At 48.9% G+C, this 20,961-nt stretch overlaps 1 protein-coding gene across 1 annotated transcript in view; it reads left to right on the top strand.

Moving 5' to 3' along the window:
- The first annotated feature begins 1,258 nt into the window (after positions 1 to 1,258).
- LOC123743348 (voltage-dependent calcium channel gamma-3 subunit) overlaps positions 1,259 to 20,961 on the top strand; it is a 72,321-nt gene continuing 52,618 nt past the window's right edge. Inside the window, exon 1 of the mRNA XM_045719547.1 lies at positions 1,259 to 1,589. Within this exon, the coding sequence (XP_045575503.1) occupies positions 1,373 to 1,589 (217 nt within the window). The 5' untranslated portion in view covers positions 1,259 to 1,372. The remainder of the gene's footprint in view (positions 1,590 to 20,961) is intronic.

Below are 20,961 nucleotides of genomic sequence, written 5' to 3'. Positions count from 1 at the left end.
CAGAAAACAAACCGCCCTTGAAATAACGGGATTTATATTCTTTATTTTTATTGGTGCTTTTCGGTGCACTTGTGTGAGTGAGGGAGCAAAAAGAGAGAGAGAGAGAGAGAGAGAGAGAGAGAGAGAGAGAGAGACAGAGAGAGAGAGAGAGAGAGAGAGACAGAGAGAGAGACAGAGAGAGAGAGAGAGAGACAGAGAGAGAGACAGAGAGAGAGAGAGAGAGAGAGATTGTAAGTGCCGTGTTGTTTCTGTCTATGGTCGGCTAAAGCTCTTCGTGCGTTTGTGTGTAGCTGGTTATGTGTCTGTATGAGTGTGTGTGAGTGTGTGTGAGTGTGTGTATGTGGAGTGTGTATTTCGCTCTGGACTGGAGTGGATATCCAAGAAAACATGTCACCGTGTCAACAACAAGGCTAACGGTTCGGATGTGTACTTGCCTTTTTCTCTCATAAACGGGAGATAGAAAAGACGCTCGTTCATTCAGGAGGAGGAGGAGGAAGGAGGACGTTACCGGAATACCTAAGAGACGAGTGGAACTGAACCGTCTTCCTGTCTGACTGACTGTCTTTCTGTCTGTCTGGCTGTCTGTCTGCCTGGCTAACGTGAATGAAATCTTTATCGGAGGAGGACAGCGTTTCAATCCACAGCCGTTAATTAAGGATTGTATCGGGTGAGTTGTTTAGATCTTATATACATTGCGTGTATGTATGTGACAGATAGATTATTATATAGTGTAATCCAAAATATACAATTAAAATAGTATAATGCGCTTAATTTCAACAACAAAATTAATACATCTCAATGGTGTTGTTGTGTTTTTGTTATTGTTGTTGTTATTAGTCGGAGGAAGATGGAGTCATTCCGCCGCTGTGGACGTTTTAACGGACGATAGGTGTGAAGAGGCTGGTTGAAGAAGTTGAGCTGGGAGATTGAACCGGGGGTGGTGGTGGTGGTGGTGGTGGGGGGGAGGGAAAGAGGGAGAGGCGGAAGAATCGGGTAGCAAAAAAGGGACGTGAGACAACCCAACCCTGGATTTCAACAGGAGATTCCACGAAGAAGAAGAAGATGATGTGGCGTCACCGCTGCCGCCAGTCTAGTCTGTGGTGGAGTCTTGAACCAGTGGTCGTTAAACCGGTTTGATCAGTGAAGCCCCTAGCCTAGTCTCTCTCCTCTCCTCTCCTCTCCTCTGCTCTCCTCTGCTCTCCTCTGCTCTCCTCTCCTCTCCTCTCCTCTCCTCTCCTCTGCTCTCCTCTGCCTCTCTCTCTCTCTACCTCGCTCTTCCTTTCCCTTTCTCTTTAAATGTAAATTACATCGGGTTGTTTCTCAGTATAAGTAAAGCAAGTCTCCGTGACGTGAGATATTCTAAAAACCGTCAATGAAGATGTTGATGTGTGACCGGGGCGTCCAGATGCTGGTGACCACCGTAGGGGCTTTCGCCGCCTTCAGCCTCATGACGATAGCGGTCGGTACCGACTACTGGCTGTACTCGCGAGGGACGTGCAAAAGCAAAAGCACCAATGACAACGATACGAGCCGGAAGAACGAAGAGGTGATGACTCACTCTGGTCTGTGGCGAACCTGCTGTCTGGAAGGTAGAGAGAGAGAGAGAGAGAGAGAGGGTAGGGAGGGAGGGAGGGTGGTCTGTAGCCAACCTGCTGTCTGGAAGGTAAGAGAGAGAGAGAGAGAGAGAGAGAGAGAGAGAGAGAGAGAGAGAGAGAGAGAGAGAGAGAAGGGAGAGAGAGAGAGAGAGGGAGGGAGTGTGGTCTGTGGCGAACCTGCTCTCTGGAAGGTAAGAGAGAGAGAGAGGGGAGGGGAGGGAGAGAGAGAGCGAGAGAGAGGGACAGAGTGAGAGAGAGAGAGAGAGGGGAGGGAGAGAGAGAGAGAGAGAGGGGCAGAGAGAGAGAGAGAGACGGGAGGGGAGGGGAGGGAGAGAGACAGAGAGAGACAGAGAGAGAGGGGAGGGGAGGGAGAGAGAGAGAGAGAGAGGGGGAGGGAGAGAGAGCGAGAGAGAGAGGGGAGGGGAGGGACAGAGAGAGAGAGAGGGACAGAGAGAGAGAGAGAGAGAGGGAGAGAGAGAGATAGAGAGAGGGAAGGAAGGTGGTCAGTGGTCAACCTGCTCTCTGGAAGGTAAGAGAGAGAGGGGAGTGGCAGGGCCTGATTAATGCAGGGGCTTACAGGGGCTGAAGCCCAGGGGCCCAAGCCCCTAGAGGGACCTTGAGGGAGAGAACATTTAAAAAAAATTAAAATAAACTTTTTTACTGCACTCTACCAACCACATGAGCTGCTCTCAATGAGTGTAGATGGCCTGCTACCATTCTGCTAATCATCACATGGGCGAGGAGAGGAGGTAAGGGGGCATACGTGGGTAACTGGGGGGGGGGGCTGCATGGTTCGGGTAACTGACTCAGTTTGGGCCCTAGCCTTTTGCCATGGGGCATATAGAATATGTTTCAGTTTTAAATCATGTTTTTTTTCTTCAATTCTACACATTTTACCATGGGGTGGAGAGTAATCTTTGGCAGTTTTAAAGCTAATTATCTGCAATTCTACACATTTTGCCATGTTAATGATATCTGAGTGAGAGTGTAACAAAATCAATGGGGGCCCCCTGGAAGTCAGGGCCCCTGGAGGTCAGGGCCCCTGGAGGTCAGGCCCCCTGGAGGTAAGGGCCCCTGGAGGTCAGGGCCCCTTGAGGTCAGGGTCCCTGGAGGTCAGGCCCCCTGGAGGTCAGGCCCCCTGGAGGTAAGGGCCCCCTGGAGGACAGGCCCCCTGGAGGACAGGCCCCCTGGAGGTCAGGCCCCCTGGAGGACAGGCCCCCTGGAGGTCAGGGTACCTGGAGGTCAGGGCCCCTGGGCAGATGCCCTGCATTCCCAGTTGGTATTCAGCCATGATTACTAGAAGTTTAGATTGCTGGCTCGACTAATTTACCAATCTAACAAATTATTAGCCGACACATTATCAGTGACTGACGTGACAAGAGAAAAACTGCTGATGTCCAACAACATTTAGAAATTAAACCTTGTTGTATTCTACTAATCTATTCTGTATCTCTGTCTATTAGCTATAGATCTAGACTAGCAGGACAGGACCCTGTAGGGGGGAGACAGTGTCTCCACGGTTCTGCTGTTCTCTAGTTCCATGGTTCTGCTGTTCTCTAGTTCCATGGTTCTGCTGTTCTCTAATTCCATGGTTCTGCTGTTCTCTAGTTCCACAGTTCTGCTGTTCTCTAGTACCATGGTTCTGCTGTTCTCTAGTTCCACAGTTCTGCTGTTCTCTAGTACCATGGTTCTGCTAATCTCTAGTTCCATGGTTCTGCTGTTCTCTAGTTCCATGGTTCTGCTGTTCTCTAGTTCCATGGTTCTGCTGTTCTCTAGTTCCACGGTTCTGCTGTTCTCTAGTTCCATAGTTCTGCTGTTCTCTAGTTCCACGGTTCTGCTGTTCCATGGTTCTAGTATTCTCTAGTTCCACTGTACTGCTACTCTCTTGTTCCGCTGTACTGCTACTCTCTTGTTCCATGGTTCTGGTGTTCTCTAGTACCATGGTTCTGCTGTTCTCCAGTTCCACGGTTTTGCTGTTCTCTAGTACCATGGTTCTGCTGTTCTCTAGTACCATGGTTCTGCTGTTCTCTAGTTCCATAGTTCTGCTGTTCTCTAGTTGCACGGTTCTGCTGTTCCATGGTTCTAGTATTCTCTAGTTCCGCTGTACTGCTACTCTCTTGTTCCACGGTTCTGCTGTTCTCTAGTTCCATGGTTCTGCTGTTCTCTAGTTCCATGGTTCTGCTGTTCTCTAGTTCCATGGTTCTGCTGTTCTCTAGTTCCACGGTTCTGCTGTTCTCTAGTTCCACGGTTCTGCTGTTCTCTAGTTCCATGGTTCTGCTGTTCTCTAGTTCCATGGTTCTGCAGCCCCCACACCACTAGAGGGATATCAACAGCCCCCACACCACTAGAGGGATATCAACAGCCCCCACACCACTAGAGGGATATCAACAGACCACCAGCACAGCCCCTGAGACATGGCCGAGTATCAAGGATCTCCTTTACCACACGAGCCCGAGGGGGGGGGGGGCGCCAAAACGGACAGGAAGATCACGTCAGTGACTCAACCCCACTCAAGTTGAGTATGTTGAAAAAAAGACTGGCACGACGTGACGCACCCCTCCTAGGGACGGCGTGGAAGAGCAGTAGTAAGCCAGTGTCTCGTAATAGAGGAGAGCAGTAGTAAGCCAGTGCCTTGTAATAGAGGAGAGCAGTAGTAAGCCAGTGCCTTGTAATAGAGGAGAGCAGTAGTAAGCCAGTGCCCCATAATAGAGGAGAGCAGTAGTAAGCCAGTGCCTTGTAATAGAGGAGAGCAGTAGTAAGCCAGTGCCTTGTAATAGAGGAGAGCAGTAGTAAGCCAGTGCCTTGTAATAGAGGAGAGCAGTAGTAAGCCAGTGCCCCGTAATAGAGGAGAGCAGTAGTAAGCCAGTGCCTTGTAATAGAGGAGAGCAGTAGTAAGCCAGTGCCCCATAATAGAGGAGAGCAGTAGTAAGCCAGTGCCTCGTAATAGAGGAGAGCAGTAGTAAGCCAGTGCCCCGTAATAGAGGAGAGCAGTAGTAAGCCAGTGCCTGCGTAATAGAGGAGAGCAGTAGTAAGCCAGTGCCTTGTAATAGAGGAGAGCAGTAGTAAGCCAGTGCCTCGTAATAGAGGAGAGCAGTAGTAAGCCAGTGCCCCATAATAGAGGAGAGCAGTAGTAAGCCAGTGCCTCGTAATAGAGGAGAGCAGTAGTAAGCCAGTGCCTTGTAATAGAGGAGAGCAGAAGTAAGCCAGTGCCTCGTAATAGAGGAGAGCAGTAGTAAGCCAGTGCCTCGTAATAGAGGAGAGCAGTAGTAAGCCAGTGCCTCGTAATAGAGGAGAGCAGTAGTAAGCCAGTGCCTTGTAATAGAGGAGAGCAGTAGTAAGCCAGTGCCTTGTAATAGAGGTGAGCAGTAGTAAGCCAGTGCCCCGTAATAGAGGAGAACAGTAGTAAGCCAGTGCCCCATAATAGAGGAGAGCAGTAGTAAGCCAGTGCCCCGTAATAGAGGAGAGCAGTAGTAAGCCAGTGCCTCGTAATAGAGGAGAGCAGTAGTAAGCCAGTGCCCCGTAATAGAGGAGAGCAGTAGTAAGCCAGTGCCCCGTAATAGAGGAGAGCAGTAGTAAGCCAGTGCCTCGTAATAGAGGAGAGCAGTAGTAAGCCAGTGCCCCATAATAGAGGAGAGCAGTAGTAAGCCAGTGCCTCGTAATAGAGGAGAGCAGTAGTAAGCCAGTGCCTCGTAATAGAGGAGAGCAGTAGTAAGCCAGTGCCTTGTAATAGAGGAGAGCAGTAGTAAGCCAGTGCCTCGTAATAGAGGAGAGCAGTGGTAAGCCAGTGCCTCTTAATAGAGGGAGAGCAGTAGTAAGCCAGTGCCTTGTAATAGAGGAGAGCAGTAGTAAGCCAGTGCCTCGTAATAGAGGAGAGCAGTAGTAAGCCAGTGCCTCGTAATAGAGGGAGAGCAGTAGTAAGCCAGTGCCTCGTAATAGAGGAGAGCAGTAGTAAGCCAGTGCCTTGTAATAGAGGAGAGCAGTAGTAAGCCAGTGCCTCGTAATAGAGGAGAGCAGTAGTAAGCCAGTGCCTTGTAATAGAGGAGAGCAGTAGTAAGCCAGTGCCTTGTAATAGAGGAGAGCAGTAGTAAGCCAGTGCCTCGTAATAGAGGAGAGCAGTAGTAAGCCAGTGCCTTGTAATAGAGGGAGAGCAGTAGTAAGCCAGTGCCTCGTAATAGAGGAGAGCAGTAGTAAGCCAGTGCCTGGTAATAGAGGAGAGCAGTAGTAAGCCAGTGCCTCGTAATAGAGGAGAGCAGTAGTAAGCCAGTGCCCCGTAATAGAGGAGAGCAGTAGTAAGCCAGTGCCTTGTAATAGAGGAGAGCAGTAGTAAGCCAGTGCCTTATAATAGAGGAGAGCAGTAGTAAGCCAGTGCCTCGTAATAGAGGAGAGCAGTAGTAAGCCAGTGCCCCGTAATAGAGGAGAGCAGTAGTAAGCCAGTGCCTCGTAATAGAGGAGAGCAGTAGTAAGCCAGTGCCTCGTAATAGAGGAGAGCAGTAGTAAGCCAGTGCCTCGTAATAGAGGAGAGCAGTAGTAAGCCAGTGCCTTGTAATAGAGGAGAGCAGTAGTAAGCCAGTGCCTCGTAATAGAGGGAGAGCAGTAGTAAGCCAGTGCCTCGTAATAGAGGAGAGCAGTGTAAGCCAGTGCCTCGTAATAGAGGAGAGCAGTAGTAAGCCAGTGCCTTGTAATAGAGGAGAGCAGTAGTAAGCCAGTGCCTCGTAATAGAGGAGAGCAGTAGTAAGCCAGTGCCTTGTAATAGAGGAGAGCAGTAGTAAGCCAGTGCCTCGTAATAGAGGAGAGCAGTAGTAAGCCAGTGCCTTGTAATAGAGGAGAGCAGTAGTAAGCCAGTGCCTTGTAATAGAGGAGAGCAGTAGTAAGCCAGTGCCCTGTAATAGAGGAGAGCAGTAGTAAGCCAGTGCCCCGTAATAGAGGAGAGCAGTAGTAAGCCAGTGCCTTGTAATAGAGGAGAGAGCAGTAGTAAGCCAGTGCCCCGTAATAGAGGAGAGCAGTAGTAAGCCAGTGCCTCGTAATAGAGGAGAGCAGTAGTAAGCCAGTGCCTTGTAATAGAGGAGAGCAGTAGTAAGCCAGTGCCTCGTAATAGAGGAGAGCAGTAGTAAGCCAGTGCCTCGTAATAGAGGAGAGCAGTAGTAAGCCAGTGCCTTGTAATAGAGGAGAGCAGTAGTAAGCCAGTGCCTCGTAATAGAGGAGAGCAGTAGTAAGCCAGTGCCTCGTAATAGAGGAGAGCAGTAGTAAGCCAGTGCCTTGTAATAGAGGAGAGCAGTAGTAAGCCAGTGCCCCGTAATAGAGGAGAGCAGTAGTAAGCCAGTGCCTTGTAATAGAGGAGAGCAGTAGTAAGCCAGTGCCTTGTAATAGAGGGAGAGCAGTAGTAAGCCAGTGCCTTGTAATAGAGGAGAGCAGTAGTAAGCCAGTGCCTCGTAATAGAGGAGAGCAGTAGTAAGCCAGTGCCTTGTAATAGAGGAGAGCAGTAGTAAGCCAGTGCCTTGTAATAGAGGAGAGCAGTAGTAAGCCAGTGCCTCGTAAGGAGAGGAGAGCAGTAGTAAGCCAGTGCCTCGTAATAGAGGAGAGCAGTAGTAAGCCAGTGCCTTATAATAGAGGAGAGCAGTAGTAAGCCAGTGCCTCGTAATAGGAGGAGAGCAGTAGTAAGCCAGTGCCCCGTAATAGAGGAGAGCAGTAGTAAGCCAGTGCCTCGTAATAGAGGAGAGCAGTAGTAAGCCAGTGCCTTGTAATAGAGGAGAGCAGTAGTAAGCCAGTGCCTCGTAATAGAGGAGAGCAGTAGTAAGCCAGTGCCCCATAATAGAGGAGAGCAGTAGTAAGCCAGTGCCCCGTAATAGAGGAGAGCAGTAGTAAGCCAGTGCCTTGTAATAGAGGAGAGCAGTAGTAAGCCAGTGCCTTGTAATAGAGGAGAGCAGTAGTAAGCCAGTGCCTCGTAATAGAGGAGAGCAGTAGTAAGCCAGTGCCTCGTAATGAGGAGAGCAGTAGTAAGCCAGTGCCTCGTAATAGAAGGAGAGCAGTAGTAAGCCAGTGCCCCGTAATAGAGGAGAGCAGTAGTAAGCCAGTGCCTCGTAATAGAGGAGAGCAGTAGTAAGCCAGTGCCTCGTAATAGAGGAGAGCAGTAGTAAGCCAGTGCCTCGTAATAGAGGAGAGCAGTAGTAAGCCAGTGCCTCGTAATAGAGGAGAGCAGTAGTAAGCCAGTGCCTCGTAATAGAGGAGAGCAGTAGTAAGCCAGTGCCTCGTAATAGAGGAGAGCAGTAGTAAGCCAGTGCCTTGTAATAGAGGAGAGCAGTAGTAAGCCAGTGCCCCGTAATAGAGGAGAGCAGTAGTAAGCCAGTGCCTCGTAATAGAGGAGAGCAGTAGTAAGCCAGTGCCTTGTAATAGAGGAGAGCAGTAGTAAGCCAGTGCCTCGTAATAGAGGAGAGCAGTAGTAAGCCAGTGCCCTGTAATAGAGGAGAGCAGTAGTAAGCCAGTGCCTTGTAATAGAGGGAGAGCAGTAGTAAGCCAGTGCCTTGTAATAGAGGAGAGCAGTAGTAAGCCAGTGCCTCGTAATAGAGGAGAGCAGTAGTAAGCCAGTGCCTTGTAATAGAGGAGAGCAGTAGTAAGCCAGTGCCTTGTAATAGAGGAGAGCAGTAGTAAGCCAGTGCCCTCGTAATAGAGGAGAGCAGTAGTAAGCCAGTGCCCCGTAATAGAGGAGAGCAGTAGTAAGCCAGTGCCTTGTAATAGAGGAGAGCAGTAGTAAGCCAGTGCCCCATAGAGGAGAGCAGTAAGCCAGTGCCCCGTAAAGAGGAGAGCAGTAGTAAGCCAGTGCCTTGTAATAGAGGAGAGCAGTAGTAAGCCAGTGCCTCGTAATAGAGGAGAGCAGTAGTAAGCCAGTGCCTCGTAATAGAGGAGAGCAGTAGTAAGCCAGTGCCTCGTAATAGAGGAGAGCAGTAGTAAGCCAGTGCCTTGTAATAGAGGAGAGCAGTAGTAAGCCAGTGCCCGTAATAGAGGAGAGCAGTAGTAAGCCAGTGCCTTGTAATAGAGGAGAGGAGTAGTAAGCCAGTGCCTCGTAATAGAGGAGAGCAGTAGTAAGCCAGTGCCTCGTAATAGAGGAGAGCAGTAGTAAGCCAGTGCCTTGTAATAGAGGAGAGCAGTAGTAAGCCAGTGCCCTCGTAATAGAGGAGAGCAGTAGTAAGCCAGTGCCTCGTAATAGAGGAGAGCAGTAGTAAGCCAGTGCCTCGTAATAGAGGAGAGCAGTAGTAAGCCAGTGCCTCGTAATAGAGGAGAGCAGTAGTAAGCCAGTGCCTTGTAATAGAGGAGAGCAGTAGTAAGCCAGTGCCTCGTAATAGAGGAGAGCAGTAGTAAGCCAGTGCCTCGTAATAGAGGAGAGCAGTAGTAAGCCCAGTGCCTCGTAATAGAGGAGAGCAGTAGTAAGCCAGTGCCTCGTAATAGAGGAGAGCAGTAGTAAGCCAGTGCCTCGTAATAGAGGAGAGCAGTAGTAAGCCAGTGCCTTGTAATAGAGGGAGAGCAGTAGTAAGCCAGTGCCCTGTAATAGAGGAGAGCAGTAGTAAGCCAGTGCCTCGTAATAGAGGAGAGCAGTAGTAAGCCAGTGCCTTGTAATAGAGGAGAGCAGTAGTAAGCCAGTGCCTTGTAATAGAGGAGAGCAGCAGTAAGCCAGTGCCCCGTAATAGAGGAGAGCAGTAGTAAGCCAGTGCCTCGTAATAGAGGAGAGCAGTAGTAAGCCAGTGCCTTGTAATAGAGGAGAGCAGTAGTAAGCCAGTGCCTCGAATAGAGGAGAGCAGTAGTAAGCCAGTGCCTTGTAATAGAGGAGAGCAGTAGTAAGCCAGTGCCTCGTAATAGAGGAGAGCAGTAGTAAGCCAGTGCCTCGTAATAGAGGAGAGCAGTAGTAAGCCAGTGCCTTGTAATAGAGGAGAGCAGTAGTAAGCCAGTGCCTCATAATAGAGAGAGAGCAGGTAAGCCAGTGCCTCGTAATAGAGGAGAGCAGTAGTAAGCCAGTGCCTCGTAATAGAGGAGAGCAGTAGTAAGCCAGTGCCTCGTAATAGAGGAGAGCAGTAGTAAGCCAGTGCCTCGTAATAGAGGAGAGCAGTAGTAAGCCAGTGCCTCGTAATAGGGGAGAGCAGTAGTAAGCCAGTGCCTCGTAATAGAGGAGAGCAGTAGTAAGCCAGTGCCTTGTAATAGAGGAGAGCAGTAGTAAGCCAGTGCCTCGTAATAGAGGAGAGCAGTAGTAAGCCAGTGCCCCGTAATAGAGGAGAGCAGTAGTAAGCCAGTGCCTTGTAATAGAGGAGAGCAGTAGTAAGCCAGTGCGTAATAGGGAGAGCAGTAGTAAGCCAGTGCCTTGTAATAGAGGAGAGCAGTAGTAAGCCAGTGCCTCGTAATAGAGGAGAGCAGTAGTAAGCCAGTGCCTCGTAATAGAGGGAGAGCAGTAGTAAGCCAGTGCCTTGTAATAGAGGAGAGCAGTGGTAAGCCAGTGCCTTGTAATAGAGGAGAGCAGTAGTAAGCCAGTGCCTCGTAATAGAGGAGAGCAGTAGTAAGCCAGTGCCCCGTAATAGAGGAGAGCAGTAGTAAGCCAGTGCCTTGTAATGAGGAGAGCAGTAGTAAGCCAGTGCCCCGTAATAGAGGAGAGCAGTAGTAAGCCAGTGCCTCGTAATAGAGGAGAGCAGTAGTAAGCCAGTGCCCCGTAATAGAGGAGAGCAGTAGTAAGCCAGTGCCTCGTAATAGAGGAGAGCAGTAGTAAGCCAGTGCCTTGTAATAGAGGAGAGCAGTAGTAAGCCAGTGCCTCGTAATAGAGGAGAGCAGTAGTAAGCCAGTGCCTCGTAATAGAGGAGAGCAGTAGTAAGCCAGTGCCTTGTAATAGAGGAGAGCAGTAGTAAGCCAGTGCCTCGTAATAGAGGAGAGCAGTAGTAAGCCAGTGCCTCGTAATAGAGGAGAGCAGTAGTAAGCCAGTGCCTCGTAATAGGAGGAGAGCAGTAGTAAGCCAGTGCCTCGTAATAGAGGGAGAGCAGTAGTAAGCCAGTGCCTCGTAATAGAGGAGAGCAGTAGTAAGCCAGTGCCTTGTAATAGAGGAGAGCAGTAGTAAGCCAGTGCCTCGTAATAGAGGAGAGCAGTAGTAAGCCAGTGCCTCGTAATAGAGGAGAGCAGTAGTAAGCCAGTGCCTTGTAATAGAGGAGAGCAGTAGTAAGCCAGTGCCTCGTAATAGAGGGAGAGCAGTAGTAAGCCAGTGCCCCGTAATAGAGGAGAGCAGTAGTAAGCCAGTGCCTCGTAATAGAGGAGAGCAGTAGTAAGCCAGTGCCTTGTAATAGAGGAGAGCAGTAGTAAGCCAGTGCCTCGTAATAGAGGAGAGCAGTAGTAAGCCAGTGCCTTGTAATAGAGGAGAGCAGTAGTAAGCCAGTGCCCTTGTAATAGAGGAGAGCAGTAGTAAGCCAGTGCCCTTGTAATAGAGGAGAGCAGTAGTAAGCCAGTGCCCCGTAATAGAGGAGAGCAGTAGTAAGCCAGTGCCCTGTAATAGGGAGAGCAGTAGTAAGCCAGTGCCTCGTAATAGAGGAGAGCAGTAGTAAGCCAGTGCCTTGAGGAGGCAGTACAGAGATAGAGGAGAGCAGTAGTAAGCCAGTGCCTCGTAATAGAGGAGAGCAGTAGTAAGCCAGTGCCCCGTAATAGAGGAGAGCAGTAGTAAGCCAGTGCCTTGTAATGAGGAGAGCAGTAGTAAGCCAGTGCCCCATAATGAGAGAGAGCAGTAGTAAGCCAGTGCCTCGTAATAGAAGGAGAGCAGTAGTAAGCCAGTGCCTCGTAATAGAGGAGAGCAGTAGTAAGCCAGTGCCTCGTAATAGAGGAGAGCAGTAGTAAGCCAGTGCCTCGTAATAGAGGAGAGCAGTAGTAGCCAGTGCCTTGTAATAGAGGAGAGCAGTAGTAAGCCAGTGCCTCGTAATAGGGAGAGCAGTAGTAAGCCAGTGCCTCGTAATAGAGGAGAGCAGTCGTAAGCCAGTGCCTTGTAATAGAGGAGAGCAGTAGTAAGCCAGTGCCCTTGTAATAGAGGAGAGCAGTAGTAAGCCAGTGCCTCGTAATAGAGGAGAGCAGTAGTAAGCCAGTGCCTTGTAATAGAGGAGAGCAGTAGTAAGCCAGTGCCTTGTAATAGAGGAGAGCAGTAGTAAGCCAGTGCCCTCGTAATAGAGGAGAGCAGTAGTAAGCCAGTGCCTCGTAATAGAGGAGAGCAGTAGTAAGCCAGTGCCTTGTAATAGAGGAGAGCGTGTAAGCCAGTGCCTTGTAATAGAGGAGAGCAGTAGTAAGCCAGTGCCTCGTAATAGAGGAGAGCAGTAGTAAGCCAGTGCCTTGTAATAGAGGAGAGCAGTAGTAAGCCAGTGCCTCGTAATAGAGGAGAGCAGTAGTAAGCCAGTGCCTCGTAATAGAGGAGAGCAGTAGTAAGCCAGTGCCCCGTAATGAGAGGAGAGCAGTAGTAAGCCAGTGCCTCGTAATAGAGGAGAGCAGTAGTAAGCCAGTGCCTTGTAATAGAGGAGAGCAGTAGTAAGCCAGTGCCCCGTAATAGAGGAGAGCAGTAGTAAGCCAGTGCCCAATAGAGGAGAGCAGTAGTAAGCCAGTGCCTTGTAATAGAGGAGAGCAGTAGTAAGCCAGTGCCTGTAATAGAGGAGAGCAGTAGTAAGCCAGTGCCTCGTAATAGAGGAGAGCAGTAGTAAGCCAGTGCCTCGTAATGAGAGAGAGCAGTAGTAAACCAGTGCCTTGTAATAGAGGAGAGCAGTAGTAAGCCAGTGCCTTGTAATAGAGGAGAGCAGTAGTAAGCCAGTGCCTTGTAATAGAGGAGAGCAGTAGTAAGCCAGTGCCTTGTAATAGAGGGAGAGCAGTAGTAAGCCAGTGCCCTGTAATAGAGGAGAGCAGTAGTAAGCCAGTGCCTTGTAATAGAGAGAGCAGTAGTAAGCCAGTGCCTCGTAATAGAGGAGAGCAGTAGTAAGCCAGTGCCTCGTAATAGAGGAGAGCAGTAGTAAGCCAGTGCCCTCGTAATAGAGGAGAGCAGTAGTAAGCCAGTGCCCGTAAAAGGAGAGCAGTAGTAAGCCAGTGCCTTGTAATAGAGGAGAGCAGTAGTAAGCCAGTGCCTTGTAATAGAGGAGAGCAGTAGTAAGCCAGTGCCTCGTAATAGAGGAGAGCAGTAGTAAGCCAGTGCCTTGTAATAGAGGAGAGCAGTAGTAAGCCAGTGCCTCGTAATAGAGGAGAGCAGTAGTAAGCCAGTGCCTTGTAATGAGGAGAGCAGTAGTAAGCCAGTGCCTCGTAATAGAGGAGAGCAGTAGTAAGCCAGTGCCTCGTAATAGAGGAGAGCAGTAGTAAGCCAGTGCCTCGTAATGGAGAGCAGTAGTAAGCCAGTGCCTTGTAATAGAGGAGAGCAGTAGTAAGCCAGTGCCTTGTAATAGAGGAGAGCAGTAGTAAGCCAGTGCCTCGTAATAGAGGAGAGCAGTAGTAAGCCAGTGCCCCGTAATAGAGGAGAGCAGTAGTAAGCCAGTGCCTCGTAATAGAGGAGAGCAGTAGTAAGCCAGTGCCTTGTAATAGAGGAGAGCAGTAGTAAGCCAGTGCCTCGTAATAGAGGAGAGCAGTAGTAAGCCAGTGCCTCGTAATAGAGGAGAGCAGTAGTAAGCCAGTGCCTTGTAATAGAGGAGAGCAGTAGTAAGCCAGTGCCTTGTAATAGAGGGAGAGCAGTAGGTAAGCCAGTGCCTCGTAATAGAGAGAGAGCAGTCGTAAGCCAGTGCCTTGTAATAGAGGAGAGCAGTAGTAAGCCAGTGCCCCGTAATAGAGGAGAGCAGTAGTAAGCCAGTGCCTCGTAATAGAGGAGAGCAGTAGTAAGCCAGTGCCTTGTAATAGAGGAGAGCAGTAGTAAGCCAGTGCCTCGTAATAGAGGAGAGCAGTAGTAAGCCAGTGCCCCGTAATAGAGGAGAGCAGTAGTAAGCCAGTGCCCTGTAATAGAGCAAAGAGGGAGAGCAGTAGTAAGCCAGTGCCTCGTAATAGAGGAGAGCAGTAGTAAGCCAGTGCCTCGTAATAGAGGAGAGCAGTAGTAAGCCAGTGCCCTCGTAATAGGGAGAGCAGTAGTAAGCCAGTGCCTTGTAATAGAGGAGAGCAGTAGTAAGCCAGTGCTCTTGTAATGAGGAGAGCAGTAGTAAGCCAGTGCCTTGTAATAGAGGAGAGCAGTAGTAAGCCAGTGCCTCGTAATAGAGGAGAGCAGTAGTAAGCCAGTGCCTCGTAATAGAGGAGAGCAGTAGTAAGCCAGTGCCTTGTAATAGAGGAGAGCAGTAGTAAGCCAGTGCCCCGTAATAGAGGAGAGCAGTAGTAAGCCAGTGCCTCGTAATAGAGGAGAGCAGTAGTAAGCCAGTGCCTTGTAATAGAGGAGAGCAGTAGTAAGCCAGTGCCCTCGTAATAGAGGAGAGCAGTAGTAAGCCAGTGCCCTTGTAATAGAGGAGAGCAGTAGTAAGCCAGTGCCTTGTAATAGAGGAGAGCAGTAGTAAGCCAGTGCCTCGTAATAGAGGAGAGCAGTAAGTAAGCCAGTGCCCTTGTAATAGAGGAGAGCAGTAGTAAGCCAGTGCCTTGTAATAGAGGAGAGCAGTAGAGCCAGTGCCTTGTAATAGAGGAGAGCAGTAGTAAGCCAGTGCCTCGTAATAGAGGAGAGCAGTAGTAAGCCAGTGCCTTGTAATAGAGGAGAGCAGTAGTAAGCCAGTGCCTCGTAATGAGGAGACAGTAGTAAGCCAGTGCCTCGTAATAGAGGAGAGCAGTAGTAAGCCAGTGCCCGTAATAGAGGAGAGCAGTAGTAAGCCAGTGCCTCGTAATAGAGGAGAGCAGTAAGTAAGCCAGTGCCTTGTAATAGAGGAGAGCAGTAGTAAGCCAGTGCCTTGTAATAGAGGAGAGCAGTAGTAAGCCAGTGCCTCGTAATAGAGGAGAGCAGTAGTAAGCCAGTGCCTGTGTAATAGAGAGAGAGCAGTAGTAAGCCAGTGCCTCAGTAATAGAGGAGAGCAGTAGTAAGCCAGTGCCCGTAATAGAGGGGAGAGCAGTAGTAAGCCAGTGCCTTGTAATAGAGGAGAGCAGTAGTAAGCCAGTGCCCCGTAATAGAGGAGAGCAGTAGTAAGCCAGTGCCTCGTAATAGAGGAGAGCAGTAGTAAGCCAGTGCCTTGTAATAGAGGAGAGCAGTAGTAAGCCAGTGCCTCATAATAGAGGAGAGCAGTAGTAAGCCAGTGCCTCGTAATAGAGGAGAGCAGTAGTAAGCCAGTGCCTCATAATAGAGAGAGAGCAGTAGTAAGCCAGTGCCCGTAATAGAGGAGAGCAGTAGTAAGCCAGTGCCTTGTAATAGAGGAGAGCAGTAGTAAGCCAGTGCCTTGTAATAGAGGAGAGCAGTAGTAAGCCATTGCCTCGTAATAGAGGAGAGCAGTAGTAAGCCAGTGCCTTGTAATAGAGGAGAGCAGTAGTAAGCCAGTGCCTCGTAATAGAGGAGAGCAGTAGTAAGCCAGTGCCTTGTAATAGGGGAGAGCAGTAGTAAGCCAGTGCCTTGTAATAGAGGAGAGCAGTAGTAAGCCAGTGCCTTGTAATAGAGGAGAGCAGTAGTAAGCCAGTGCCTTGTAATGAGGAGAGCAGTAGTAAGCCAGTGCCATAATGAGGAGAGCAGTAGTAAGCCAGTGCCTCGTAATAGAGGAGAGCAGTAGTAAGCCAGTGCCTTGTAATAGAGGGAGAGCAGTAGTAAGCCAGTGCCCGTAATAGAGGAGAGCAGTAGTAAGCCAGTGCCTTGTAATAGAGGAGAGCAGTAGTAAGCCAGTGCCTTGTAATAGAGGAGAGCAGTAGTAAGCCAGTGCCTTGTAACAGAGGAGAGCAGTAGTAAGCCAGTGCCTTGTAATAGAGGAGAGCAGTAGTAAGCCAGTGCCTTGTAATAGAGGAGAGCAGAGTAAGCCAGTGCCTGTAATAGAGGAGAGCAGTAGTAAGCCAGTGCCCGTAATAGAGGAGAGCAGTAGTAAGCCAGTGCCCCGTAATAGAGGAGAGCAGTAGTAAGCCAGTGCCTTGTAATAGAGGAGAGCAGTAGTAAGCCAGTGCCCCATAATAGAGGGAGAGCAGTAGTAAGCCAGTGCCTCGTAATAGAGGAGAGCAGTAGTAAGCCAGTGCCCCATAATAGAGGAGAGCAGTAGTAAGCCAGTGCCTCGTAATAGAGGAGAGCAGTAGTACGCCAGTGCCTTGTAATAGAGGAGAGCAGTAGTAAGCCAGTGCCTCGTAATAGAGGAGAGCAGTAGTAAGCCAGTGCCTTTTAATAGAGGAGAGCAGTAGTAAGCCAGTGCCTTGTAATAGAGGAGAGCAGTAGTAAGCCAGTGCCTCGTAATAGAGGAGAGCAGTAGTAAGCCAGTGCCTCGTAATAGAGGAGAGCAGTCGTAAGCCAGTGCCTTGTAATAGAGGAGAGCAGTAGTAAGCCAGTGCCCCATAATAGAGGAGAGCAGTAGTAAGCCAGTGCCTCGTAATAGAGGAGAGCAGTAGTAAGCCAGTGCCTTGTAATAGAGGAGAGCAGTAGTAAACCAGTGCCTCGTAATAGAGGAGAGCAGTAGTAAGCCAGTGCCTTGTAATAGAGGAGAGCAGTAGTAAGCCAGTGCCTTGTAATAGAGGAGAGCAGTAGTAAGCCAGTGCCCCGTAATAGAGGAGAGCAGTAGTAGAGCCAGTGCCCGTAATAGAGGGAGAGCAGTAGTAAGCCAGTGCCTCGTAATGAGGAGAGCAGTAGTAAGCCAGTGCCTCGTAATAGAGGAGAGCAGTAGTAAGCCAGTGCCTCGTAATAGAGGAGAGCAGTAGTAAGCCAGTGCCCCGTAATAGAGGAGAGCAGTAGTAAGCCAGTGCCTCGTAATAGAGGGAGAGCAGTAATAAATGCCAGTGCCTCGTAATGAGGGAGAGCAGTAGTAAGCCAGTGCCTCGTAATAGAGGAGAGCAGTAGTAAGCCAGTGCCTCGTAATAGAGGAGAGCAGTGTAAGCCAGTGCCTTCATAATAGAGGGAGAGCAGTAGTAAGCCAGTGCCCTCGTAATAGAGGAGAGCAGTAGTAAGCCAGTGCCTTGTAATAGAGGAGAGCAGTAGTAAGCCAGTGCCCTGTAATAGAGGAGAGCAGTAGTAAGCCAGTGCCTTGTAATAGAGGAGAGCAGTAGTAAGCCAGTGCCTTGTAATAGAGGAGAGCAGTGGTAAGCCAGTGCCTCGTAATAGAGGAGAGCAGTAGTAAGCCAGTGCCCCGTAATAGAGAGAGAGCAGTAGTAAGCCAGTGCCTTGTAATAGAGGAGAGCAGTAGTAAGCCAGTGCCCCGTAATAGAGGAGAGCAGTAGTAAGCCAGTGCCTCGTAATAGAGGAGAGCAGTAGTAAGCCAGTGCCTTGTAATAGAGGAGAGCAGTAGTAAGCCAGTGCCTCGTAATAGAGGAGAGCAGTAGTAAGCCAGTGCCTTGTAATAGAGGAGAGCATGTAACCATGCCTGTAGAGAGAGCAGTAGTAAGCCAGTGCCTCGTAATAGAGGAGAGCAGTAGTAAGCCAGTGCCTTGTAATAGAGGAGAGCTGTAGTAAGCCAGTGCCTACGTAATAGAGGAGAGCAGTAGTAAGCCAGTGCCTTGTAATGAGGAGAGCAGTAGTAAGCCAGTGCCTCGTAATAGAGGAGAGCAGTAGTAAGCCAGTGCCTTGTAATGAGGAGAGCAGTAGTAAGCCAGTGCCCCATAATAGAGGAGAGCAGTAGTAAGCCAGTGCCCGTGTAATAGAGGAGAGCAGTGTAAGCCAGTGCCTCGTAATAGGAGAGCAGAAGTAAGCCAGTGCCCGTAATAGAGGGAGCAGTAGTAAGCCAGTGCCTCGTAATAGAGGAGAGCAGTAGTAAGCCAGTGCCTTGTAATAGAGGAGAGCAGTAGTAAGCCAGTGCCTCGTAATAGAGGAGAGCAGTAGTAAGCCAGTGCCTTGTAATAGAGGAGAGCAGTAGTAAGCCAGTGCCTTGTAATAGAGGAGAGCAGTAGTAAGCCAGTGCCTTGTAATAGAGGAGAGCAGTAGTAAGCCAGTGCCTTGTAATAGAGGAGAGCAGTAGTAAGCCAGTGCCTCGTAATAGAGGAGAGCAGTAGTAAGCCAGTGCCCCGTAATAGAGGAGAGCAGTAGTAAGCCAGTGCCTTGTAATAGAGGAGAGCAGTAGTAAGCCAGTGCCCCATAATAGAGGAGAGCAGTAGTAAGCCAGTGCCTCGTAAAGAGGAGAGCAGTAGTAAGCCAGTGCCCTTATAATAGAGGAGAGCAGTAGTAAGCCAGTGCCTTGTAATAGAGGAGAGCAGTAGTAAGCCAGTGCCTTGTAATAGAGGAGAGCAGTAGTAAGCCAGTGCCTTGTAATAGAGGAGAGCAGTAGTAAGCCAGTGCCTCGTAATAGAGGAGAGCAGTTGTAAGCCAGTGCCTCGTAATAGAGGAGAGCAGTAGTAAGCCAGTGCCTCGTAATAGAGGAGAGCAGTCGTAAGCCAGTGCCCCATAATGAGGAGAGCAGTAGTAAGCCAGTGCCTCGTAATAGAGGAGAGCAGTAGTAAGCCAGTGCCTTGTAATAGAGGAGAGCAGTAGTAAGCCAGTGCCTTGTAATAGAGGAGAGCAGTAGTAAGCCAGTGCCTCGTAATGAGAGGAGAGCAGTAGTAAGCCAGTGACCCATAATAGAGGAGAGCAGTAGTAAGCCAGTGCCTCGTAATAGAGGAGAGCAGTAGTGCCAGTGCCTTGTAATGAGGAGAGCAGTAGTAAGCCAGTGCCCCATAATAGAGGAGAGCAGTAGTAAGCCAGTGCCCCGTAATAGAGGAGCAGTAGTAAGCCAGTGCCTTGTAATGAGGAGAGCAGTAGTAAGCCAGTGCCCCGTAATAGAGGAGAGCAGTAGTAAGCCAGTGCCCTGTAATAGAGGAGAGCAGTAGTAAGCCAGTGCCTTGTGATAGAGGAGAGCAGTAGTAAGCCAGTGCCTTGTAATAGAGGAGAGCAGTAGTAAGCCAGTGCCCGTGAATAGAGGAGAGCAGTAGTAAGCCAGTGCCTTGTAATAGAGGAGAGCAGTAGTAAGCCAGTGCCCCGTAATAGAGGAGAGCAGTAGTAAGCCAGTGCCTCGTAATAGAGGAGAGCAGTAGTAAGCCATTGCCTCGTAATAGAGGAGAGCAGTAGTAAGCCAGTGCCTCGTAATAGAGGAGAGCAGTAGTAAGCCAGTGCCCGTAATAGAGGAGAGCAGTAGTAAGCCAGTGCCCCGTACTAGAGGAGAGCAGTAGTAAGCCAGTGCCTTGTAATAGAGGAGAGCAGTAGTAAGCCAGTGCCTTGTAATAGAGGAGAGCAGTAGTAAGCCAGTGCCCGTAATAGAGCAGAGCAGTAGTAAGCCAGTGCCTTGTAATAGAGGCAGAGAATCCCAGTGGAGAGAGGGGAACCGTCCAGGCGGGACATCCAGGGCGGTTCGTCGCTCCAGCCTTTCCGTTCACCTTCACACTCCTGGGCTCAGACTACACTCAATCGTAGGACCCACTGAAGAGATAAGTCTTCAATAAAGACTTTAAAGGTCGAGAGAGCGAGTCTGCGTCTCTCACATGGATAGGCAGACCATTCCATAAAAATGGAGCTCTATAGGAGAAAGCCCTGCCTCCAGCTGTTTGCTTCGAAATTCTAGGGACAGTAAGGAGGCCGGCGTCTTGTGACCGTAGCGTACGTGTAGGTATGTACGTCAAGATAGTGATTCTAGCAGCCATGTTTAGCACTAACTGAAGTTTATTTAGTGTTTTTTTTCCAGATAGCCGGAGAGTAAAGCATTGCAGTAGTCTAATCTAGAAGTGAGAAAAGCATGGATTAGTTTTTCTGCATCATTTTTTTTTTTCAATATTAGGAAGATTAAAAAATTATAAAAAAATTAAAAAGCTGTCCTTGAATTAGTCTTGATATCTGCTGTTCTCTAGTTCCATGGTTCTGCTGTTCTCTAGTTCCATGGTTCTGCTGTTCTCTAGTTCCATGGTTCTGCTGTTCTCTAGTTCCATGGTTCTGCTGTTCTCTAGTTCCATGGTTCTGCTGTTCTCTAGTTCCATGGTGTTCTCTAGTTCCTGTGTTCTCTGTTCTCTAGTTCCTGTTCTCTAGTTCCTGTTCTCTAGTTCCATGGTTCTGCTGTTCTCTAGTTCCATGGTGTTCTCTAGTTCCTGTGTTCTGCTGTTCTCTAGTTCCTGTTCTCTAGTTCCATGGTTCTGCTGTTCTCTAGTTCCGATGGTGTTCTCTAGTTCCTGTGTTCTCTGTTCTCTAGTTCTTGTTCTCTAGTTCCTGTTCTCTAGTTCCATGGTTCTGCTGTTCTCTAGTTCCATGGTTCTGCTGTTCTCTAGTTCCATGGTGTTCTCTAGTTCCTGTGTTCTCTGTTCTCTAGTTCCTGTTCTCTAGTTCCATGGTTCTGCCGTTCTCTAGTACAAAAGAGAGATTATTGTCCAGAGTAACGCTGAGGTCCCTTCTCACAGTTTTATTTTAGAGACGACTGTACAAAACCATTCAAGACGAATTGTCAGATTCAACAGCAGATCTCTTTGTTTCTTGGGACCCAGAACTAGAATCTCCTGTAACGGCTTTCGTCAGAATGGAGACCAAGGTGCAGCGGAGGATGTGTTCATCTTAAATTAATTTATTCCAAGAAAGAACACGTTAGACACAAAAAACAAGAAACCGACAGCCAAAGCGGTCCTGTCAGGTGCAAAACACTAAACAGAAATGAATCACCCAGCAACCCCAAAAGGAAAAACAGGCTGCCTATGTATGACTCCCAATCAGCAACAACGATCTACACCTGTTCCTGATTGAGAGCCATAGCACGGCCAAAACAAAGAAAACCACCAACATAGAAAAAGAAACCTAGAACGCCCACCCATGTCACACCTGGCCAAACCAAAAAGCAAAAACCCTCTCTATGGCCGGCGTTACATCTCTGTTTTCTCAGAGTTTAAAAGTAAAGGAAAACATTTTGCCGCATCCACTTCCTTATGTCTGAAAACACATGCTTCCGCGAGGGCAATTCTTTTTTGGGGCGGGGGGAAGCTTCACCATGTTTCATCGAAATGTACAGCTGTTTGTCGTCCGCATAGCAGTGAAAGTTTACATTATGTTTCCCAACGACATCCCCAACCGGTAAAATATATAATGAAAACAATAGTGGTCCTAAAACGGAACCTTGAGGAACACCAAACAGGAAGTTATATCATTCCCTTCAAACTTGAATGTCAGAAGTTATCACAAAACAATTCTTAGCCAAATATTTAAAAAATGTTTTTGTTTTACTTCTTTCATTACGTTGGTAACCAGTTTATATTCGAGTCAACGTTAATTTGCTTTGACTCTAGCGTTCCATTTGTACAAGCATCAAACAGTTCTTCTCCCTCC

Source organism: Salmo salar, chromosome ssa06 (assembly GCF_905237065.1).
Source record: "Salmo salar chromosome ssa06, Ssal_v3.1, whole genome shotgun sequence".
NCBI lineage: Eukaryota > Metazoa > Chordata > Actinopteri > Salmoniformes > Salmonidae > Salmo > Salmo salar.
This window is presented reverse-complemented; position numbering and strand designations above follow the sequence as displayed.